This window comes from Ptychodera flava, chromosome 4, assembly GCF_041260155.1.
Source record: "Ptychodera flava strain L36383 chromosome 4, AS_Pfla_20210202, whole genome shotgun sequence".
In the NCBI taxonomy this organism is placed as follows: domain Eukaryota; kingdom Metazoa; phylum Hemichordata; class Enteropneusta; family Ptychoderidae; genus Ptychodera; species Ptychodera flava.
In genome coordinates, this window is record NC_091931.1 from 14572480 (window position 1) to 14594192 (window position 21713).

A 21713-nucleotide genomic window follows, 5' to 3' on the forward strand; every position below is an offset into this window, starting at 1 on the left:
GCTGCTCAGCTGGTTTCCACAACAAATATCAATTTATATCTTAGCTGAAATTGCTTCCTAGAGACTAATACATTTAGGGTTCAAGGCAGAAGGATAAGTTTCTTTCGTTATATAAAATGTAAAATATTTCAGCAAAAATGCACAAATGAAAAGCAAAAATGACCACCCAGTATCAATTATGGCACACAAATGGATGCCACAAAAACATTGAGTCATATCTTAACCAACCAAGCAATCTTGAGACCTATTTTGTTGTGTTTGGTCAGGTTTTATTGGTCGCAGGTTTTTCATTACTTGTTTTCTGAGCTGGAAAAATCTTACTTCTAATGGAAGGATTTTATCCCTTATTGCCGCTATAATGGTTTCATAAAACATTACAACAAGATTTATCTAGCATCTTCGACACAAGGTTGTATGTGTTTGGATCCGTTTGAGAGGTCATTGAATTCACATTTTCATTCATATAAATTGTCAAACCATCCATTTAAATTGAATTATAATGAACTGTACCTTTGCATACAACGTGAAGGGTCATTTTATCATTTGTCAATCAACCACAATAAATGAGCTTCAGTTATTCGAGGCGACTTTGCTGAGCATGCTTGTGCACTTGCAGTGAAGTGACTTGTTTGGTCATCTTTGAGCAATCCTAACTAATCTGTCTCGTTTATCTTTGCACCAATTTAGTCACTCAGGTCAATTTCAGCAGGATCTTTAATATGATGCCCTTTAGATATATGACTGCAAGTGGGTGTGACAGAATCATTCTATGAATACCTTTATCACTGCGGGTATGGTTTTCTGATTTGATAATGACGACCAGGTTTCATGTCATCCATCAGACGTTGTACCTAAGCTTTGCAACTGTCATGCTGCAAACAAGTGTCTAGTTTCTGCTAAAGTGTCATTCATAGGCAGCAGGAATACCAACCTCTTGCATTTGGCACCAATTCAGAGCACTTTGAGCGGTTTAATTGCATTACAAACACCAATGTTAGATTTAGTGAGGTGTGAGTTGCATCTTTGCCAATCAAGCATTCTTTAAGACCTATTTTGATGAGTATGGTCATGTTTTATTAGTCGCAGAATTTAAATCTCTTGTTATCTGACCTGAAAAAAACTTTCAAGAACATTGCAAACAGGTAGTTTATCTTTTAATGCTTATAATGGTGTCAAAAATATTACATCATGTCTCTATTTACCAAGTACCTTGCGAGACCAAGTTTTGCGTCTTTGGATACATTTTAAGGGTCAATTGTATATAATACTGTTCAATGCAACTTATATATCAAAAGTGAAGTCAAAACATCATCGATGCCCTAAAAAGAGTTGCAAAACAGGCATGTAGCCTTAACTTATATTATCATTGCTCATCTTTGAGATTGATTCTTAATATTTGGCGGCATGCTAGGTATCGAGGAACTCACTTTTCCCATTACATGAACTGTTTACCTACCATTTATCAATTCAATGAAAATATGATCTCCGGAATAGCTGCCATATCAAATAATATGTAATACTTCAGCCGACTGAGTATTTAATGAAATTGATTTTGGTGGCATTTGGTGGCACGTTTATAATACTTATCTGTAACAATGTACCAAATACTAATTACAATTTTTCGACCAGAACTGTAAAATTCGGTAAGATTCTTGCACAAAATCATCCTTCATGGCTTTTGTTATTAGCAGGGCCATTATTATTGACAGTTGCTCATTATCCTATACTCGTAGAAAATACAGATGTCACAGCCAGTTGAGTTAAAGAGCATCTGTAACTTCCTGTGGAACATGAAGGGTATACCAATTTGGATCTTGATCATAAACTAGAATAAAGATTTTGCAAAATCAATAACAAAAGAGTATTAGATAAGAGATAAATATGAATATCTATATTGCGGGTATTAAATGTTCATCAATATTTTACTTTTTTCATTTTTTCTTGTCTACGTTTATATTTATGAGTGTGCCAGTTGTTATGCCCGTTATTTTTGCAGTTTTAGTGTGTTGCGGCTTCCATGGCTAGCATGACTAGGCCACTGCACCATAACAAGACACAGCATGGGCACCTAGCAGTTGTGGCTCGTTGTATGCATACATTTTGGTTGTTGGTATGTTTCTTATCATAGTCCAATAAAGCTGGCACAAGCCATCAAAACAGTACAGGTTAGTCTGCAATCCATCTATTGGAGAAGTGATGTGATAAGAAACACGTCAGCACTGTTATGTACTTTCGGTTTCATTCCGAGACACAAGGAAAATTCCACATGCTTATCAGTATAGACCTTTTTATGTCAGGTAGTGGATTTGAACTGGTGATGAAGATTGCTTTCGGAGGAGCAAGGTGTCTATATGTTTAATTATAAAAACAACAACAATTCAATTAAAGATTGGATAATTTGACTGCAATTAAACTGTTAAAAGTGCCATGGATGGGTGTCAAGTGCAAAACATTCATATTCTTGATGCCCCTATGGCAGAAACTATAAAATTGTTTGCAGCATGATGATTACAAAGCTAAGGGTACAACTCTAGAGGGATAACATGAAAACAAGAAATGAAAACTCTGCGACCAATATTGAAATGCATTAGTCTCTAGAATGCAGTTTCAGCTAAGATATACCTTGAAATTTGTTGTGGAATAAAACAAAATAGGTCTCAAGAATGCTTGGTTGGTTAAGATGCGACTCAATGTTTTTGTGGCATCCATCTTTGTGGCCATAGTTGATATTGGGTGGTCATTTTGGCTTTCAATGAAATATTTTACATTTTACATAACGAAAGAAACTTATCCTTCTGCCTTGAACCCTTAATGTATTAGTTCCAGGATGCAATTGCGGCTAAGATCTACCTTGATATTTGTTGTGGAAACCAGCTTTGCAGCCATCTTGGATTGTAAATATCTATTTCAGAATTTCTTGTTTGATTTACAGCAAATAGAACAAAGATACCAATTCTTTGACCCGTAAAACATGCCGAAAGACACCAAAATCAGAGGCATAGTGTATTGAGATATGACTTGTTACATACTGACATCTTGGATTTTTATGCAAATTAAGGGTTGCACATGTCAGCTAATGAAAAATATGAATTGCTTGACCCAATATACCTTGCAAAGGAGAGCAAAATGACTACAATAGCTAGTCATTTAGCTCAGATATGATATTTCAACTGTTTTTAAGGTCGTCTTGGCAGCCATCTTGGATTATTTTTATGCAAATTAAGGGTTGTACATATCAGGCAATGAAAGATATGAGTTCCTTAGCCCCAATTGCCTGGCAAAGGAGACCACAATGACTCTAACAGCTTCTCATGGAGCTGAGATATGGCATTTACCTGTTTTCGAGGTCATTTGGCAGCCATCTTGGATTTTTATGCAAATTAAGGGTTGCACGTGTTCGGCAATGAAAGAAATGAATTCCTTGGCCTGTATACCTGGCATACGACACTAAAATCACTTTGATAACATTTCACAGAGATGAGATATCACAATTTACATATTTGGCGGCCATCTTGGCGGCCATCTTGAATATATTAAAATGCCCAAGGGTGCCAGGGTGGCATCATGCAGATCCTGATTCAGTAGGCTTTGAAGATACAGAAACCACCGAGAACCATTGTGGGGCCGAAATTTTTGGGTTCGACCAAAAATCAGGGTTTCGGCACCAGACTATAGCCTCGCCTGTCTACCACCTATGTAGCAACACGATAGAAAAGCCGGCGCACAGCCTTTCGGCTGCGGGCCGGCGCTAACAAAGACAACGCAATATAAGGCCGTCACACAGCCTAGTATCGGCTACTTATTGCAGCCACACTGCCCCTTGTGTATATTATGCTGTGAGTGCGCGGCGTTGTAACTTATTGTACGGCCTCCCACAGTACAACGCGGGAAAACACACGTGTTGGTACGTACGCTACGCAGGGATAATGAGACGGCTGCCCGTGCTCGGGAGCGAAAGAGCTCCGGATTTGTTAGCTGCTTGTGCTGTAGAGGTTTTGCCTGAGTATGTACGTCGGGCGGCAAAACCAGTATCCACATACCCAATACTACGGCAAACATCGAGCTATGCAGCACTGCGGCTCCGGATTACGGTACGCTTCGTATTTCACGCACGCGCACGGGATCGGACATTGTAAAGCGAATAATGCCTTGTTGTCATTCCGTGCTTCTGCGGCATCGAATTCAAAGAGGAACAAATGTCGTAAGAATTGCACGTACTTCGTAATCAACTTAATCGTCAACGGATGCCCACTTCTCTTATATTGAAAGTATAATAACGCTAGATTCATGCACTGCAGTGTGCTCACCCAATAGCTCGCCGTGATCGTCTAGTGGTTAGGACATTGCGTTGTGGCCGCAATAACCCAGGTTCGAATCCTGGTCTCGGCAATACACCTAAGGTGTGATGTTACGGCAGGGGGGGCGACTTTTTTTTGGCGTCCCTTTCCCCATTTCTTTTTTTTTCTCTGCCTTTCTACTTTCTTTTCATTCTCAGCAGGCATTTTGACTGAATATTTATTTCTTTAATCGATTTTTGTTCTTTTTTTTGTTTGTCTGACCACGTCCGTTGTCTGACACAGAGAATCCTTGTACGGTGAAGGCGCCGCTCGTGTGTTACTCGCGTGCCGTTTCATGCACGGTGCTTCTTTCTCAAATTGTGAGACCAATATGCATCTATCTTTTAATTTTTAATATCTACCTCTTATATATTTAAAGCAGTACATAGAAAAGCACGCACAACGTGCATTACTAAATAGTTAGGCGAGGTCAGGGATGCGGCATACTACAGTGCCGTCAAATACTGGTGTTGTACCGCGATACCTGACACGTTTCTTGTGTGGCAAAGATTTTTAAATCCAAATAATTTCAACACCACCTTAACTACGGTATGCCTTCAGCAGGTCCTTCACGAAATCCGTGTAGTTTGCTGCACGCGGCGCGTTAACTAAATAGTTAACGCGCCGCGTGCAGCAAAATACTTCTTGCGTTTAACGGACACTGTCAAATTTACTATGGCAAATATTGCGTCAACTCGTCATTATCAAAATATAACGTGCTTAAATATGAAGGGTAATTGAGTATTGTGCACGTGGCGTAGGCCTTAATAGTACGAATTTGCGAACGGTAGGCAGAATCGAAATCGAGGTAATACGCTACCAGTGAGCCTAAACATGTCTCATCGGCCCCTGTGAATGCAGAAAAGTTGGTTGTCCGTCTCGGTGATAGCACGCTCTTATGTAAAGGCTTAAATCAAATCAAATCAAATGTAATTGTCGATATTTCTGACTATTAAATATCCCCTACCTGTATCATCGTGATACCGACATCAGTATTGTCTAGGAATTTTGCTTTCTGATATCACCTCGCCCCTCTACTAGTTTATATTTTCACACTTCGTCACATATCTGATTGACTGCAGTTTCGCATCAAAGTATTTTGAAATAAACCTTGCAAAGAATCAAACTTACATGAAGCCGAGGACCGTAGAAAACCACGTCTGGTGAAGCCACCTTGTCTCCTTCCGGTCGACATTGAACCGTTGTTTCAATTTCAAGGTCAACAGACGCTGCAGATTTCCCGCTGATGTGGTCTTTATTCGAAGGCGAGTTCCGAATGTGATTCACTGGTAAATCTCCCGACATCATCTCACAGACATTGTGTGACTAAGGAACATTGTATTCGGTCTCTCAGTTTCTTATCGAATGAAATCGTCATCAAACCACCATCCCGATCATCGTAACACGAATATTCTGGCTGCTAAATTGTAGTTGAGCGACAATAAAGCAGGGCCGTGGCACTAAACTATTCTTCGCATTATAGACTTGCAAACGCCCTGAAAATTTAATAAAGAGACGAAAAAATGAAGCCTGACGCAATTTATTAAATCCGATTCAATATCATTTCCTCTGTTTTCGATATGGATATAGCTACGGTAAACACGAAATGAAATTTAATTCGCCAGCGATCTCGCTTTTTCATCGTGGAGGGCGCAGTGATGACCCGATTCTTCGACAAATGTCATAGGTTTTTCTATCTATTTATCTATCTATCTATCTATCTATTTATCTGTCTGTCTGTCTGCATGTCTGTCTGTATGTCCGTCTGTGCCTGATTTGGACCTAATATTGTTCTTGCCTGTTTTCAAAATATTTTGAAAGCCAAATGGAACTAGGCAATTTTCCGGCTAGTGCGGCAGTGCGCGATCAGTTAGGCCGCGGCAATCCATACAATTCCTCGGCGCGGCGCCACCTTTACATGTGCCGATTCTGAAATATTAGCGGCCGCAAATATTTCCGCATTTCAATTTTCCTTCGTGCCTAATTTGTCATCGTGATCTCAGGCGATTCATCACAAAGCAAAAGCAATTTTGTCGGGAAACAATATATGAAAATCGTCACGTTGGTGATCATTTATACTCAGTGATATGATATATAAGCATTCTTGAAGTGACTTTGCAATGACAGTTATGAAACAAAATAATCGTGTAAATTAACTTGTACATGGAATGAACAATTCCCTCGATGATCCCTACGATTCGTTAATTGAGGAAATAATCATTTTTCTCTGCCTTTACAGTATTTCGCACACTCATAGATTCTTGAATTTGTGCACTTCATAGGGTTTAGTTCGTATGTTTGATCAAAGACATTGTTTGAATATAATGCATGACATCGACATCAGCTATTGTTGACATTTTAACTTCCGCTTCATATTTCAAAGCTTGCCGATTATATAAGACATGTAAGCACTACGCACTGCAGAACGATGCACCTATCATGAATTACGACTGGATGCCGAATGTTGTGAGTTCGAACCCGATTGAAAACTAGCCGTATATTCCATAATAATTCTAGAACGAAGGGTCGACGAGTAGTCGAAGGTCTAAGCGTTAATTTTGACGTAATCTGCAGCTTTCCACACATGTCACATTTTTCACATTTTATTTTCCCTTACCATAATTGGTAATTGTTTATTTTTGTCTATTATTTACAGGATAGCATACCGGGTAAGATCAAAGAATATCTACGTATGGATATCGAAGCGAGGAGTCCCGAGATTGTGCAAAATGTAAGATAATATCAGACACATATTGGTTGCAGACTTATATTAGGCAAACAATATAAGTTATGATATGAAGCGCACGTGTGACACTGTGGTCATGTAAAGTAAACCGATACGAGAAGATATTTAATTAATGCTTACCTGACTAGGACAGATATAACATCTACAGACATGATGGCTGACGAATGAGATTGATGTTCGGTGTAAAGTTATCGATGGACTCAGCAAGATGGAATGAGAAGGGCACGCACGCGCTGTCCGTATAACTACTCAAGAAGGCCTTCCTCATTCCCCGCCGGAGCTATTCAAACCATGCCTTAACGAACAAGTCCTCATTGCTCTTATTTTGGTGACGTTTGATGCCGTCAGGCTACCGTAAAAAGATAGCGTTGTTTCCACCTAATGCGGGGACGGCGCTTGTAAATGCTTAATTCACAAATCGTTTACCGTCACCTAATACACCAGGGACGTTCGTGCCCGATTCACACGTATAAGATAAGTTGTAACACAGAGAAATGGAAGAAATAAAAAATAGTAGGTCCCAGATATCTGCCTCCGGACGACGAACTTGGTGAACATTCGTAATTAGTTTCATCCGAAAAGATGAAAAAATCACCGTGGTTCAATGATGGCTTGTTTTCAGTCAAGAAATTGTTGACAATTTTTTGCCGGAAGGGTTTCAGTTCTGCGGCCGGCTAGACATAACGCCGATTCCAGTCTACTGGCACATTTCAAAACTATAGGACTCAGGGTACAGACATGGGACAATGCGATCGAGGAGAAACATGCAGGGATACTAGCTACTTACCCTTGAGCGCCAAAAGAGATTTTTGCAATCGTGCGATGGCATTAAAAGCATAATGTACCGGCTATAATTGAAGAAATAAAAACATTACCAGAGCCAATTCCGTTGCGAGCTGTCAGCAATCGTTATCCCAACAGACGCTGTAAAACACAGCTATGAATACGACGTTGATCAAACTAGGCTATTAGATTCGTATAAGCGACAGCCAGGAAAAAATGCAGTCCAAATCGGACGTTTCTCCCCATGTTGTTAGGAAAGAGTTACCGAATATATGTTTCCGTCATCATACACGATAAAACGGTATGGTTGCCAAGGCAACCAGTGAGTTTTCCAATTTCTTTTTGTCGGGAGATTTATTTAGCTCCCACCTCGGCCATTCGAGGCAGCGCCGCGGCAAATCACCGGTGATTGTAACAAATTCGTGTCGTTCCTGAAAGCGAGAAATGCCGGAAATTAAACGGGTGTGATTGAAGCGTTCGGCCGACAAATATAACGGCTAATGGATGCGCGTAGACGCAAATTCAAACTACAAAACCGTGGTACTGATAGATGGCATCCTATACATTTAATCAAGGTTGGGTCACTTATCTAATTTACTTAAAGGTTCACTCACAACTTCCACGCGCAAAGCTTTCACCGTTGAGGGCTTTGATGTCTCAGAGGGTCCGGCTGAATAACGAGGTCTACGATACATTAACGCTTCGTTAAATGCCAGCATGCTGCATCGCGCCAGGGTAATTTGATTTTCAACTCAGATTCAAAAAAAAGCATTTGCCATTAATACGTCATTAACCTTGGAAGACATACCATGACAACATGATCACTTTCGAAACCCAAAACTATTTGCATAAATACATTAGCTTTTACAGCTCATTGTGATAATATACAGACAATATCGACTAAGAGTCGTGTTTTCTTAGGCTGAGCTGAAATCGATTTTCAAAGGAAAGCATATTAGTTGAATTAATCGAATAAAGTTGTTATGGTCGGTGTAATACCTTTGGAGAAATCAATAGAATTTTCTTGCGGTTCGAGTGATCTTGCCACCCACATGGCCAGCATTCGAGTTGTTCTTGATGCGCGTGCGTACTGAAATAGTGACTACTTCAAAATCTCCGTGAAGTAACTGCGAAGACTTCTAAAGCAAAGAACGCGACTATTAAATCTCAGTATGTGTCTATTTACACAAAACGCAAGAAATACATGTTGAAAATTTCAACAGCAAAGTCGAACAAAGCCAACCATTATTGAATGAACAGCGGATATATGGTTTGCGCATTCCTCGATGACATCATATTCAACCGTATTTAAAGGAAAACAGTCGTCGGAACTGCGCCTGTGCGAGTTTCTTGTTTAGCAACACCGTATTTCGCGCACGATATAGATGCACCTCATCATCATAGCTGCAACATTTAAATTATGCGATGTAGATTATGACAGACAACTTTCATCAATCACCACCGTACCTTGGATACAGTGTTTACATTGGTGGTATGGGTCCTTTAAACTCAGTTCCGACGACTGTATCCCTTAAAGAAAATAAATAATCAGAGTATGTCGAAATAATAGCCATTAATTTATCCTCCTAACACTCGATAGTTTAATGTAATTTGTGATTGTTTTGGATGACACTCAGTAATTTTTGTCTCTCAGATTGTAAGGACCATGCAACAATTTGAGGAATTTGCCAAGTACCCGCCTGACATCCAGGCACAAGTCTGCAAGCATGCTTGGTGGGACAAGTGAGTATAATCGAATAGATTCGCCTTCTCAACTTACCTAATACAGAATTCAGCGGAAACCACACTATGGTCCAGGGTATGCTGTACTGTGCTCTGTTATACTGTTCTGTGCTATACATTGATATAATCAAGCCACGTTATTATATGCAATGCATTGCACTGCTATATATGTTGTGCTGTACTGTGCTGTCTTATACTGTGCTCAGGCTATGCTGAAGTTACACTGTTCTATGGTATGCTATATGCTATCCTATGCTATGCTATACTTTACAGGATTAGGCCATCCTATACCATGCTACATGTTATCCCATGCTATGCTATACTTTACAGGATTAGGCCATCCTATACCATGCTATACTATACAAAATATCATCAAACCACACTACATCAAAGCACACAATACTACAATGCAGTACACAACACAACATATACAACACTACAGTACATGTACACTACACCAGACTACACTACACGACACGACACTACACAACACGACACTACACTACACTACACTACACTACACTACACTACACTACACTACACTACACTACACTACACACCACTACACTACACTACACTACACTACACTACACTACACTACACTACACTACACTACATGTACACTACACCAGACTACACTACACTACACCATTCAATATATATCGTGCTATACAAATATCCTGCGATTCTGTTCCATCGAGTAGATTCGGAAGAAATCGAGTGATCTGCCGAGAAGGCCAGAAACCAGAAGGTCTTTACATTGTGATCTCCGGAAAACGTAAGTGCTGTTTCTTTCAATCTGTGGGTTATCATGGACACTCTTATTATATACCCATGTCCATATCACTATCATTTATATCTAACGGTAAACAGTAAACGGTGGTTGTTAAACGTCACAATCTTTGGGGTTTTCCCGAACTACATTGATTCGCAACCCGCAAAGAAGAGAAGCAGAATGGCTGCTGTTCTGCGGCTATGCGATGTGCCCGACATCTAGCTTTGATTGAGGAACAGTAATATGCTGGGTGGCTCAACACTGTTATAGTATGTTTGAATCCCGTATTGTTATCTGTGCAGGTTCCCGGGCAAGTTACACTATGAAGGTAATAGAGGATCCTATTACTTCTATGGTTTCGTGCAATAAGGGAAGTCTCGTTTGGTATATTCGGCAAGGTGTTGTGGAAGACTTGTGCAACGAGTGATATTATTTAAGGTAGAACGCACCTCGGGGACAGACGTTCGGACTCTCAAACTTTTGCAATTCTCTTCTGATATACCACATGTGGGGGTTCATTTTAAAGCTCTTGGTGAAAGAAAACTTTTTACCGGCTTACTTTTTCGAAATTCGAAAATTTTTGTTTTTCTCCATAGAGTAAACACAGGGATGGCGGCCATTTTGAATTTCTAATATCGGTAAATCTTGGGTAATTTGTTTCTCTAGTACTAAAATTTGCACGGTGACCCCCTATCTTTATTTTTGATTATGAAAGAGAATGATTAAAAGATTCCTTGACGAAAGTTAGAGCAAAAGTTTAAGTCTTTCACTTTCGAGGTGCATACTACCTTAAGTGCGTGCGAAGTGGCCACGGCACTTCAGAGGTTTATGAAGGATCATTTCTGCAGATATATGTCCATATTTATGCGCGTGGCGGAATAAAGAGGGCCATCAAATCTAAGGTTTCCTGTCGTTTCTAAATTCTGCGCATGGGTTTGAGTTCGTTTCATATCTGATGCCTCAGAAATTACACTTGTCGATGATAATAATGACGTGGTGTGGTGACGACGACGACGATGATGATTGCAGAGACAGCCTGTCACCCCAGTCATCATCATTGTCTTCATCATCCTTACCCTCATCACCTTGGTGACGATAGTGAGTTTGTTATCATTTCTGTTTCATTTGATGTCTGCGTCACGGCGTTTGTATTGGGAGGCAAGCGAAGCCTGAAAAGATCGTTCATTGCCTTGGAAGTGTTGCTGATTTTAAATCGGTTCTCTGACGACAAAACGTACTCTTCCTTTTAGTCACGGAAAACACTTCGAATGGACAGACCTTTGTCTTGAAGAAGGGCGACAAGTTCGGGGTATGTTATCATGTTTTCTTGAATTGACACTTAAAAGCTGATTGATATCGCTTGCCATCGTCCTGAATACTCGAATAAATAATCGATAAGGTTGAAAAAATGACACACAATATTAAGTCGTCGCAGCAAGTCGTACCAGATAGAGAAAGTTTATAAAATTTTAAAGCTTGAATGGTGGTGGACAAGCGCTGTTTCTCCACCAAGGTCGCCGGTTGTGTACACAACACCTCTATAAACACACAACTCACATAAATAAGCAGTTAAATACAACAAACTTGGAAATTAAACACGCGCCTAGAACTTTGAGTCTTTGAATGAACGGCAATTGCGAGATTGAATCAAAGGCGACGACTTCCATAGTCGAGAGAACGTCCGCCATCGAATATAATGAACTATAATCCTATGTGGAGTCATTTACTTCATAAAAGTCATACGTCTGCTGCTACTCAAATATTTTACATGTCTTCGCACACACATTTGATGTTAGACGAAACCATAGCAAATCTTTTCAACTTCTGGATACAGGAATCTGATCTCATGCGAGGATCAAACAGGAGAAGTACTGTCATGACAAAAGGAGACGTGGAGTTATTTTGCTTACACGGGCAGGTAAGAAGGCAGAGTATTACGCCACCTAGCGGTGAACATCGTAAAATGTTTTCCGCCTGCGTGATGCAGATCACTGCTTCTGAACACCAATACAGCAATCCTACTTGGGTACAGACTGCATCTTCTGCTTATCGACAAACACAATAATGTGAAACAAATGTTTACTCAAAGCTCAATGTTTCATTTTCCGTGTATACATATGTATCTTCTGAATTGGTGAATATTTACCGTGCATGATTTTTCATGTAAACATTTTCAACCTTTTCAACAGTATCTTTTGTACGTTTATGTGGCATACATAAATAATTTGTTTTGTGTCCATAACAATATGTGTATGACAATAATAGTGTCGCTTTCGTCATTTTTGGTGACTTTATCGGCATATGAATCAGTTTATAACGGTTTGTTTTGCGTGCTGCGGCTTACTTGCAGGACTATGATGACATTTTCAACACCAAATTGGATCTGACACCCGAAGCCTGTTTAGAATATTTGAGGTAAGAAATGGTTCCAATATTTTTTACATTTCTTAACACGGAAAATCTTCTGAAAACTCATTGAAATACAATTTTTGTGACTCTCAACCTTTGAACCTAAAATCCTGTGAGCGATATAGCTTATCTCTGCAGATAATATTTGTTTACGAGTGGACCAAGAACAGAACTACAAGACCTGATATTGGTAATGTCAATCATAAGGCAATATTTCTGGATATTGACCGTCGTGGTTTTGTTTTCATTCCTCTTGCGACCACGTGTATTCTTTAACTCAGGATGTAGACCGCTCATGACGAATGTCGTCATGTTTTAAGCGACGCATTTATAACAATTTTCATTCTCACATATGTCAACGACGTAGGGAGTTTCCAGTTTTCAAGGCCTGGCCTGGATTGGATCTACTACTGGACGCACCCAGCACCGTCTGGGGATTTCAAAACTACAGGTAAGATGAAAGTGGCAAAAAGTCAGTCTTAGTGTAAAGGAAAGTCATTGGTTGGGTTTTTTATCGCACACGCTTCTTAAATTTGAATCCATTTCCCGATTAAATTTTAATCCATGCGTATATCGTTATAGAACCGCTGCGACTTGCACTTCTGTTCGGATTTAGCAGATGTATGATATTCAAGAAATATTGTGACAGTTTGATTTTTCCTAAGCCAATAATCACTTGCATAACAGTATTTCTTTCGTTCAACAGACCAGGACAGGTCATCGTACCTGACAGCAGAGAGAATGAGTATATTTACATTGTCAAATCCGTGAGTATAATTCTCTTAAAAGATTCACACTAAACCGATTACTTTCCAAAACTATATTGTAGTAATAGTTGCAGTTATTTTATTCCCGGAGTCAGTAATGTTTTCATAATATTTTGGTAAAGTTGACTAAAGTAGTAATTTGTTATCGAAGTGGATAATCAAAGAAGCAATAGTGATAAACACCAAGGAGGTCAACTTGAAGAGTTACCTGACTGCCCCGACTGACATTCAGACAGACGGATGGACAGACAGAAAGACCACAGTCAGTCGTTGGCTACAATTCTGAACTGCGCCTACGCTGCCCATAGGCGTTGTGTATACAATACAAGTCATACTCTAAGCGTTAATACACACATCTATTGGCCGCGTAGGCGCAGAGCTCAATTGCAGCCTACAAGTGACTGTGAGAAAGACTGATCGAGTGCGAAACAGGCTGATTAAACGCACTGTTCCTCGCGTGTTGCGCAAGCCAACACCTGACTGCCGTCTGCTCCACTTGATATTTTATTTCTCCTCACAGGGGAAGTGTGATGTTTTAAAGAAACTCGTACCCAGAGTCTGCTGTATCGATCGGAGTAAAACCCTCTACAGGGATTACAAGAAGGCAGAGGGCGCTGTCGAAATTCAGAATAAACACAAAGATTCAGAAACGAAGCTGTCAGAAAAGGAAAGTGGTGAGTTAAGATGATGTTGTCTTTTAAAAATAACATTTTTATGAATATTTGTTATTCCATGTCAATGAATGAAGATATGCCCATAAAATTCCCCATTTACATATTTGTAGGTCCTGTTCTGGCAGCTTTACGCATGTGACTGCTTAATAGAATTCCTTGACTATACTGTTCACTACCCATTGTAGCCATTTCAAAGCAGACATGATATCGAAAGTTTACCCAGGTAGCTCGACTTTTAACATATTTTTCCGGCTATTTTCATAATTTTTAGCCATTTTTGTAACCTCCATCAAGTCGAAAAAGAAAATTGAGAACTTCCGACTAGCGCCCGTACCGAGACAGTCAATATCAGCAATGCCAGAAGACGTTCTGGAAAGACGGAAAAAACTCAAACCCGGAATGTTTGTCAAGGTACGTGTGAGAGAGGAGAGATAGAAACGGGGATAAGTACAGACACAAATGAGAGAGAGAGAGAGAGAGAGAGAGAGAGAGAGAGAGAGAGAGAGAGAGAGAGAGAGAGAGAGAGAGAGAGAGAGTGTCACAGTGCAAACAACCACTGACATGAAGAATTTTAGTCACTGCTTTCAAAAACTACAAACTGTAAATATGATGCGTTAGGGAAATGTTTGTGATGCATGATATCATCGCTGATTGTAAATTGAACTTAAAAAATTAACAAATGATGATTTTGGTTTGTATTCCTTCCTAAATGCGTGGCAGAAACTGGACGAGGTACCTCCAAAGTGATTTTTTGTGTCTCTGTGTGTACATAATGTCGTTTGTTTGGGTTAATTTTGTTTGAAGTTCATGCTTTTCTATCGAGTTTTCTGTGTGAACCAAGTACGATACATGGAAAGTGCGTCAGTATGAATATTTTGACTCAAGTTACTTTCGTGGTGTAAGTCCGGTAGCCTGAGTGACTGACCGGCATCGATTCATGTTTAAAGTCGTTCAGAAATGGGTTTCGTATGTCGTGTGCTGACTCACTTACTAAATGGTTTTTTTTTCGTTTCTGTCCGAATAATAACTAATACAAGCATCGCGATATTATTCATTGATGAGTGTCGACCTCTAATATGTGCAGAAATTAAAAATCGTGCCTAAGGATGATCAAACACTTATCTCCATAGATACCCCGCAAAATGTTGCAAAATTACGGCGTCAATGGAAGTTTACGCAGAGGCAGCGAAGCGAACATACCCAGCTGCGTGAAGCTTTCCGAATTGCTTGCCGGAGATTGTTTTGTAAGTACAGCGCCATCTAACATCATGATGTGATAGTAGTGTAGTAGTATTGTGATAGTAGTGCAGTAGTATTTTGTTTTTTACTACTACTTCTTTGTATTTCGTTTGTCGACGGTCTGGTATTTATCGTATTATCGTCTTATTATTTTTAGGGAGTATACACAGTACTACCGGGAGCAGTCGATGTTGGAGTAAGTTTAGTAAGTATTCGATCATGTAAACCCTCACACGTATCCGTGGATCCGATTGTATGTCTGGGCTGACTGACTGACCGACTGAGAGTCTAGTATGTATGTATGTATGTATGTATGTATGTATGTATGTATGTATGTATGTATGTATGTATGTATGTATGTATGTATGTATGTATGTATGTATGTATGTATGTGTGTGTATGTATGTATGTATGTATGTATGTATGTATGTATGTATGTATGTATGTATGTATGTATGTATGTATTTGCGTACGTATACGTACATACGTATGTGTGGATGTATATATAATGGATGGATGGATGTAGGCCTTTCGTTCTGCTTGTTTATGTTATGTTCATCATTTTGCTATTCTCATTTAAATTCAGGTAAGTCGCGGTGCTGAAGCTATCCGCATCAGCAAAGCCTTTTTCATGAAGCACGCCGATGAACCAGCGCTGACCCAGATCAAAATGAGGGTAAGTTGTCCCACCATTGATGCTCACTGCCACTTCATAAAGCTCTTTTTAGCTACAACTTTTAATGCATTTTCAACAATACTTGTCCTCTCTCCAAAATCATGCAAGAAATATCTCACATACACTAAACCCTCACGCTATGCATAACGCTGGCAAAACTGGTCGGTGGCTGTGGAAGTCCTGATACTGCACGCCGTGGAAAAGATGCTTTCAAACAACCAGAACTCCTCACGTCTTCGGCGCTCTGCCACCTCAAAATTGGTACAGTTACTTATTTTTTTCTTTTTCTATCTTTTTTTCTTTGCTTTTTCTCCAACGGCTCACGGTGAAGTATGAACCTTACCCAAGTCAAGACAAAGTACTAGAAGAACTGGACATCAGCAATCAGTGGGAAGAGTACAAGCACCTGGAATTCAAACGGACTCTTGAGATGCTTGGGAAACAGAGAGACCTTAGAACGGACCTGACCGGTTAGCCGCGCCCCCGGGGGATGGTAAATTCTACAATTCAGAGCAATGAAGTTGCCGTGTCGACTGTTTTGATAGACTTTAATTTTAGGACACTTCAATTACAAAACTGAGTTCAGGGCATTGAAATACGCCCTCTGTAGTGGAACAGAAAATAAGAACGTCAATGTACACAAACAGGTGTTCTCACAAACATACCAGCTTTCACATACAGTTTGCTTAAGGTATGTCATAATTCAAACTCGATGCGTACCTTTTTTGAGCGAGTTACATAAGTAGCTGAAAGTTTACAGACACTGTTGTGGCTGTTTGTCAAGGCCGTGTAATAATATTTCCTTTATTTATGAAGCTTTTAAAATTGTCTTAAGAGACAATGGTCTTGACTGTCAAGCAAGCAAGCAACAGTACGGTTTCTGTATAAATTATGGCAATGTGAAATGATCAGCTTACTACCACTGCAGTATCTTTTAGTTTGTTCATTCATCTATTCTTACAGACGGACCCACTGTGACGTAATCAGTGTATTTAGTAGAAAGTAGAAAGATGAATTTTTCATAATGCCGATTTATGAAATTCTCACACATTGTTATTGAAACCTGTAGTCCAGGATGATGGCAAAAGGAATTATAATCCACCAGTTTTAGTTTGATACACCATTTCCATAACCACGAATTCTCTTTTGAAATGATACACATCACAATCCGTCCAAAGTAAACGAACATACAAAAGTGTATTTTCAGAAATAAATTAATGCAGTTTTACTTTTATATTTTTGTGTTGGATGAATTTGCTTCTTGTTTGCAATTACATATTTATGGTTCCTTTAAACTGTTTGCCACAAAGCTACATAGATACATACATGCAAACATGCATGCACACCCATGTTTATATATATATATATATATATATATATATATATATATATATATATATATATATATATATATATATATATATATATATATATATTGTCTCAGTACCATACAGAAATATGCTTCGAAATCCTTCTGAAAGATAAAAGACAAAATTTTAATATCTGATATTTATACTATCATTTTCCTACAAGCTGGAAAGGCTGTAAAACGTCAAAGAGAACAGGGAAAGTGTATTGATGTAAGCCCTGTCTTATCAGGAACAAAGGATGACCAAAACAAACAGACAAAATCATGAACAGGGAAATGTCTTTAGAGCCGCTGCTGACGAAAACTTTTACCACTTTTTGAATGTTTTCATAAAATAGTATGCACTTTTCGTTTTTCAAGTCATTTTGTTTTGATATCGTGGACGCTTGTACTTCCTTTTGAATTCTCAGTTATCATACTAAAGTTCAAAGACTTATGCATTCACGATTTTTCAAGTTGTACATGTATTTACATTTTCAATAGTGTAACTCACATAAATATTTGTAAATTGAAATAAATTATCATATAGTACGTGACAAGCGTTATTCGACTTTTGTTACATTACTCTTTAAATGCGCTGAACAGGAAAACCGCGCCTTGACTGTTCATGTTTAGAAGTACAGGTTAAACAACTTCAATTTTCAAAATGTTTCATATATTTCACCAAAGTAATATAAAGTATATTGAACAGGAAAACCGCGCCTTGACTGTTCATGTTTAGAAGTACAGGTTAAACAACTTCAATTTTCAAAATGTTTCATATATTTCACCAAAGCAATATAAAGTATATTGATTGTTCATATAAACAGAAATTCACCATCAGGTGTAAACACTACCGGACTTTGCTCTTTAGTTTTGACGTCACACATGCGCGCACACAGACACACACATAAATATACACAAATATACGTATATATATATATATATATATATATATATATATATATATATATATATATATATATATATATATATATATATATATATGTGTGTGTGTGTGTGTGTGTGTGTGTGTGTGTGTGTGGTGTGTGTGTGTGTGTGTGTGTGTGTATGTGTGTGTGTGTGTGTGTGTGTGTGTATGTATGTATGTATGTGTACGCCTGTGTTGCGTGTAGGTGTGAGTAGTTCGTACATCATGACTCATAACAGACAAAATTTACATTTCAAAATTTCTGTTTATTAATACACAGAAAATAAAATGTTAAATTTAATTCAAACCAGTAAATATTATTGAAACCTTTGAGTCATAAGACAGAAATCAACATGATTGCCATACTCTCACCAAGTTCAATGAGGAAAAATTTATCAAAACTGAATTAGATGTTTCTGTTTCTTGTCAATGGTTTCATTTAATCTTTCAGCTACAAAACTAGGAAAGTCTCCTCTTTTATGAAATAATTTGCGTTTGTATCTGAAAAGCGTGGGGCATTTTTTTTTTAAATTTTCTTTTGCGAGGAAAAAAATCACTCATTTCTTCGTCCACTTCGAATGTCGATTTTTTTGTCTCCTGAAACGGAGATGAGGTTTTGTCTTTTAATAAATACATGTATATGGTGTCTTCATCGACGTTGTAAGGCCGGTTAGCAAACAGTAGGTATACGGAGCTAGCACCATGCACGCGGATCACAACAACAGTTTTCTTTTCCAAATGTTACACGTCTCTGCTGCAAGGTAGAGCACGCACAGATATTGCACGAGTATCGGAAAAGCTATTGCACGTGTACCTGACACGCGAGTCACATCACAAAGAGACTCCACAGCGCCATATATTGCAGGTGAGTACACGAATCTACAACACAACCTGCAAACAAGTACGAATACTCGACACTGCCTCTTACACGACGATATTGGTTGTTAGAGGGGAACGCTTGCATAAATTCCATCCATCAACTTGGAAAGGAAGTTATTGTAGTGAAAAGTTGCAATCGTTACGAAATTGCAACACTGAGTCTGGGTAAACTTCCCTCTCACTCGATCTTTGCCATGGCTTTGAGCTTAGCGAAATAATCGCCGAATGACCTATTCTTTTGGAGGGCAGCTCTCTCTTCTTTTCTCTGTGCACTGCGCATCCTAATCTGAGTAATTTTCTCCCTTCGTTCGGCCATCTCACGTTCGATGACCTCATCCTCGCCCTGGCAAGCTTTTCTTTCCTTGATCCATTCCTTGCAACTCTCAGCCGCTTCTCTCTTTTTAATTTTCTCAATTTTCTCCTTCAGACTTGCTTGTGCGTCTTCTAATTGCTTTCTTTCGCGTTCTATCTGTTCCTTCTTCTCCTGGTTTTGTATTCTATAGTACGCCACCAAGCGTTGTTTCTTCATCTCGCTGACGAATTCATCTCTGATGTCCCAGACAGCGTCAAGGATTTCCTTCTGGCGTTCGATTTCTTTCCTCGCTCTCTTTTTAAAAAACCGCCTCTTCTTCTTGCTCTTTTTCTCAATCCTCTCCTCCATTGCAACAAGATGAACTTGAGCGGCTTCCCACTTCTGTAGCAATTCTGCATACTTCTCCTCTTCGTCTCTACAAAGATGAATATTTTCAAAAGTTAGACATAAATGGGAATAGTTGAGGAGTCAAGAGTTAGACATAAATGGGAAAGTGGCCTCAATCGATGACCGGACCGCGCTACTATTACCTTTTTAACAAATCTACATAATGTTGTATTCCCTAGCCACCATAGATTTTTTACATGCAATGGTAACCACGAGTAAATTTCACATGCACGCCGAGAAAGCTTTTCTGCAGGGACGTGCCGTGCATTTTCCTATGGGGAACCATTTGATTTCGTGTTCAGAGCACCACTCGAAGGGAATTAAAACGATACAGGTAAACCAAAACACACGTCTATATCACATTGTAACCATTTAGAATTGAAAAGATATCCTCAAGCACACGGTTAAATTCATATTAGGCTTAGTGAATGTTAGCTATGCTGGCAATCTAGCTTATTTAAAGAATGCACTTCTGCACAGGGAAATTTACAACACTTCACGAAGTCACAAAGACTAGTAGTTGTCGTTCTGTTGTCATGTACAATAGAATATTTGAGCTGTGCATAGTGCTTCTGAAGATGGGCTGCAACTTCTCAATACTCACATTTTATAGACCCGGGTTTGCAGAGCCTAATTCACTCGTTAACTCACCTTTGCAAGACAATTCTGTCGAAGACGTTCGGCTCTCTTGAAAGTCTGCTACCCATTTTGTTACGTTTTCTGTAGAAATTACAAAATTAATCGCTTAGCTTGACAGTTTTTTGTGCAGTGCTGACGCTTCGCAAGTGATTCGAACAACGTTGCCGGCTGTGGTATTGTTGTGTGCTATTTGCAGATAGACACAAGTGTGACGTCACTATAGCTTTACTTTGCGCCCATCATATTGACGCTCATAGCGCCCTCTTTAGTTCAAAACGCGAAGCGAACATGTAGTTCCGATCTCCGACGAAAATGGTCTCTCACAACATATTTGAGGGTATAATAGACTGCATACTGTCTTTAAAGTGGTTAATCGGTACAAATTTGTTAAAAATGGTGAGAATATATAGGAGAATAGAGATTTCATTGAGAGTGAACGGAATACTATGGCGTATCGTACAAGCTCATCACTTGCCTTTATAGGAAAGTAAGCTTATAGTACTGTCTATGAGTAAAGTACAATCCATTCCTTGGAGTTAGTGTGAGTGAGTGAGTGAGTGAGTGAGTGAGTGAGGGTGAGTGAGCGAGCGAGCGAAAGAGAGAGAGAGAGAGAGAGAGAGAGAGAGAGAGAGAAGAGAGAGAGAGAGAGAGAGAGAGAGAGAGAGAGAGAGAGGTAGAGAGAGAGAGAGAGGTTGGCTAATACATGACGTGTTAGGTTTAAAGTATGGGAACATGACTCATGTAAGGTGCCCTACGCATGAAAAAATACATCATCATTACAATTTTATGAACTGAAATCACAAGGATTACCAATCATAGATGGGAGACCGAAAAGGTCCTACACGCTAGCTTATTCAGCGACTCTATGACACAAACAGGGAAAATCCATGCCTCGGCACTATAGGTATTATGAGCAAAGAACCTAAAAGATCGAGCCGGGTCACCAAGCAAATTTTGGCCCTTTAGAAAGAAATATGTCTTAAAATTTACGGACACCTGACAAATTCGAATGACCGTCATCCCTGTGTTAACATTATAGGGAAAATTACATTTTTTATTTTCACAAA

At 39.2% G+C, this 21713-nt stretch overlaps 2 protein-coding genes and 1 non-coding gene across 7 annotated transcripts in view; 2 read left to right on the plus strand and 1 right to left on the minus strand.

The window, feature by feature from the left end:
* The window catches only part of LOC139130970 (cyclic nucleotide-binding domain-containing protein 2-like), a 31525-nt gene extending 14142 nt beyond the window's left edge, over positions 1–17383 (plus strand). For all 5 annotated transcript variants that reach the window (XM_070696836.1, XM_070696837.1, XM_070696838.1 and 2 more), the window contains 14 exons: positions 6994–7068; positions 9521–9609; positions 10314–10387; positions 11635–11693; positions 12219–12302; positions 12735–12799; positions 13161–13244; positions 13500–13560; positions 14081–14234; positions 14506–14645; positions 15365–15478; positions 15631–15678; positions 16060–16149; positions 16481–17383. In XM_070696836.1, the coding sequence (XP_070552937.1) occupies positions 6994–7068; positions 9521–9609; positions 10314–10387; positions 11635–11693; positions 12219–12302; positions 12735–12799; positions 13161–13244; positions 13500–13560; positions 14081–14234; positions 14506–14645; positions 15365–15478; positions 15631–15678; positions 16060–16149; positions 16481–16624 (1281 nt within the window). In that variant the 3' untranslated portion in view covers positions 16625–17383. The remainder of the gene's footprint in view (positions 1–6993; positions 7069–9520; positions 9610–10313; positions 10388–11634; positions 11694–12218; positions 12303–12734; positions 12800–13160; positions 13245–13499; positions 13561–14080; positions 14235–14505; positions 14646–15364; positions 15479–15630; positions 15679–16059; positions 16150–16480) is intronic.
* Positions 4318–4389, plus strand: Trnah-gug (transfer RNA histidin (anticodon GUG)). Its single transcript has one exon. It is a non-coding gene; the product is annotated as a tRNA-His (tRNA).
* Positions 17384–19485: 2102 nt separating the features above from the next.
* LOC139132083 (uncharacterized) lies at positions 19486–20714 on the minus strand. Its single transcript, XM_070698473.1, has 2 exons — positions 20659–20714; positions 19486–20035 (listed from the first exon to the last, which is right to left on the minus strand). The coding sequence occupies exons 1-2, from the start codon at positions 20712–20714 to the stop codon at positions 19486–19488; spliced, it is 606 nt and encodes a 201-aa protein (XP_070554574.1).
* Positions 20715–21713: the final 999 nt, after the last annotated feature.

Excerpts from the sequence above, each read along its gene's own strand:
- LOC139132083 (XM_070698473.1), bottom strand. The coding sequence starts at position 20,714 with ATGGGTAGCAGACTTTCAAGAGAGCCGAACGTCTTCGACAGAATTGTC. Across the intron at positions 20,036-20,658 it reads GACAGAATTGTCTTGCAAAG|AGACGAAGAGGAGAAGTATG; the intron begins GTGAGTTAACGA and ends TCATCTTTGTAG.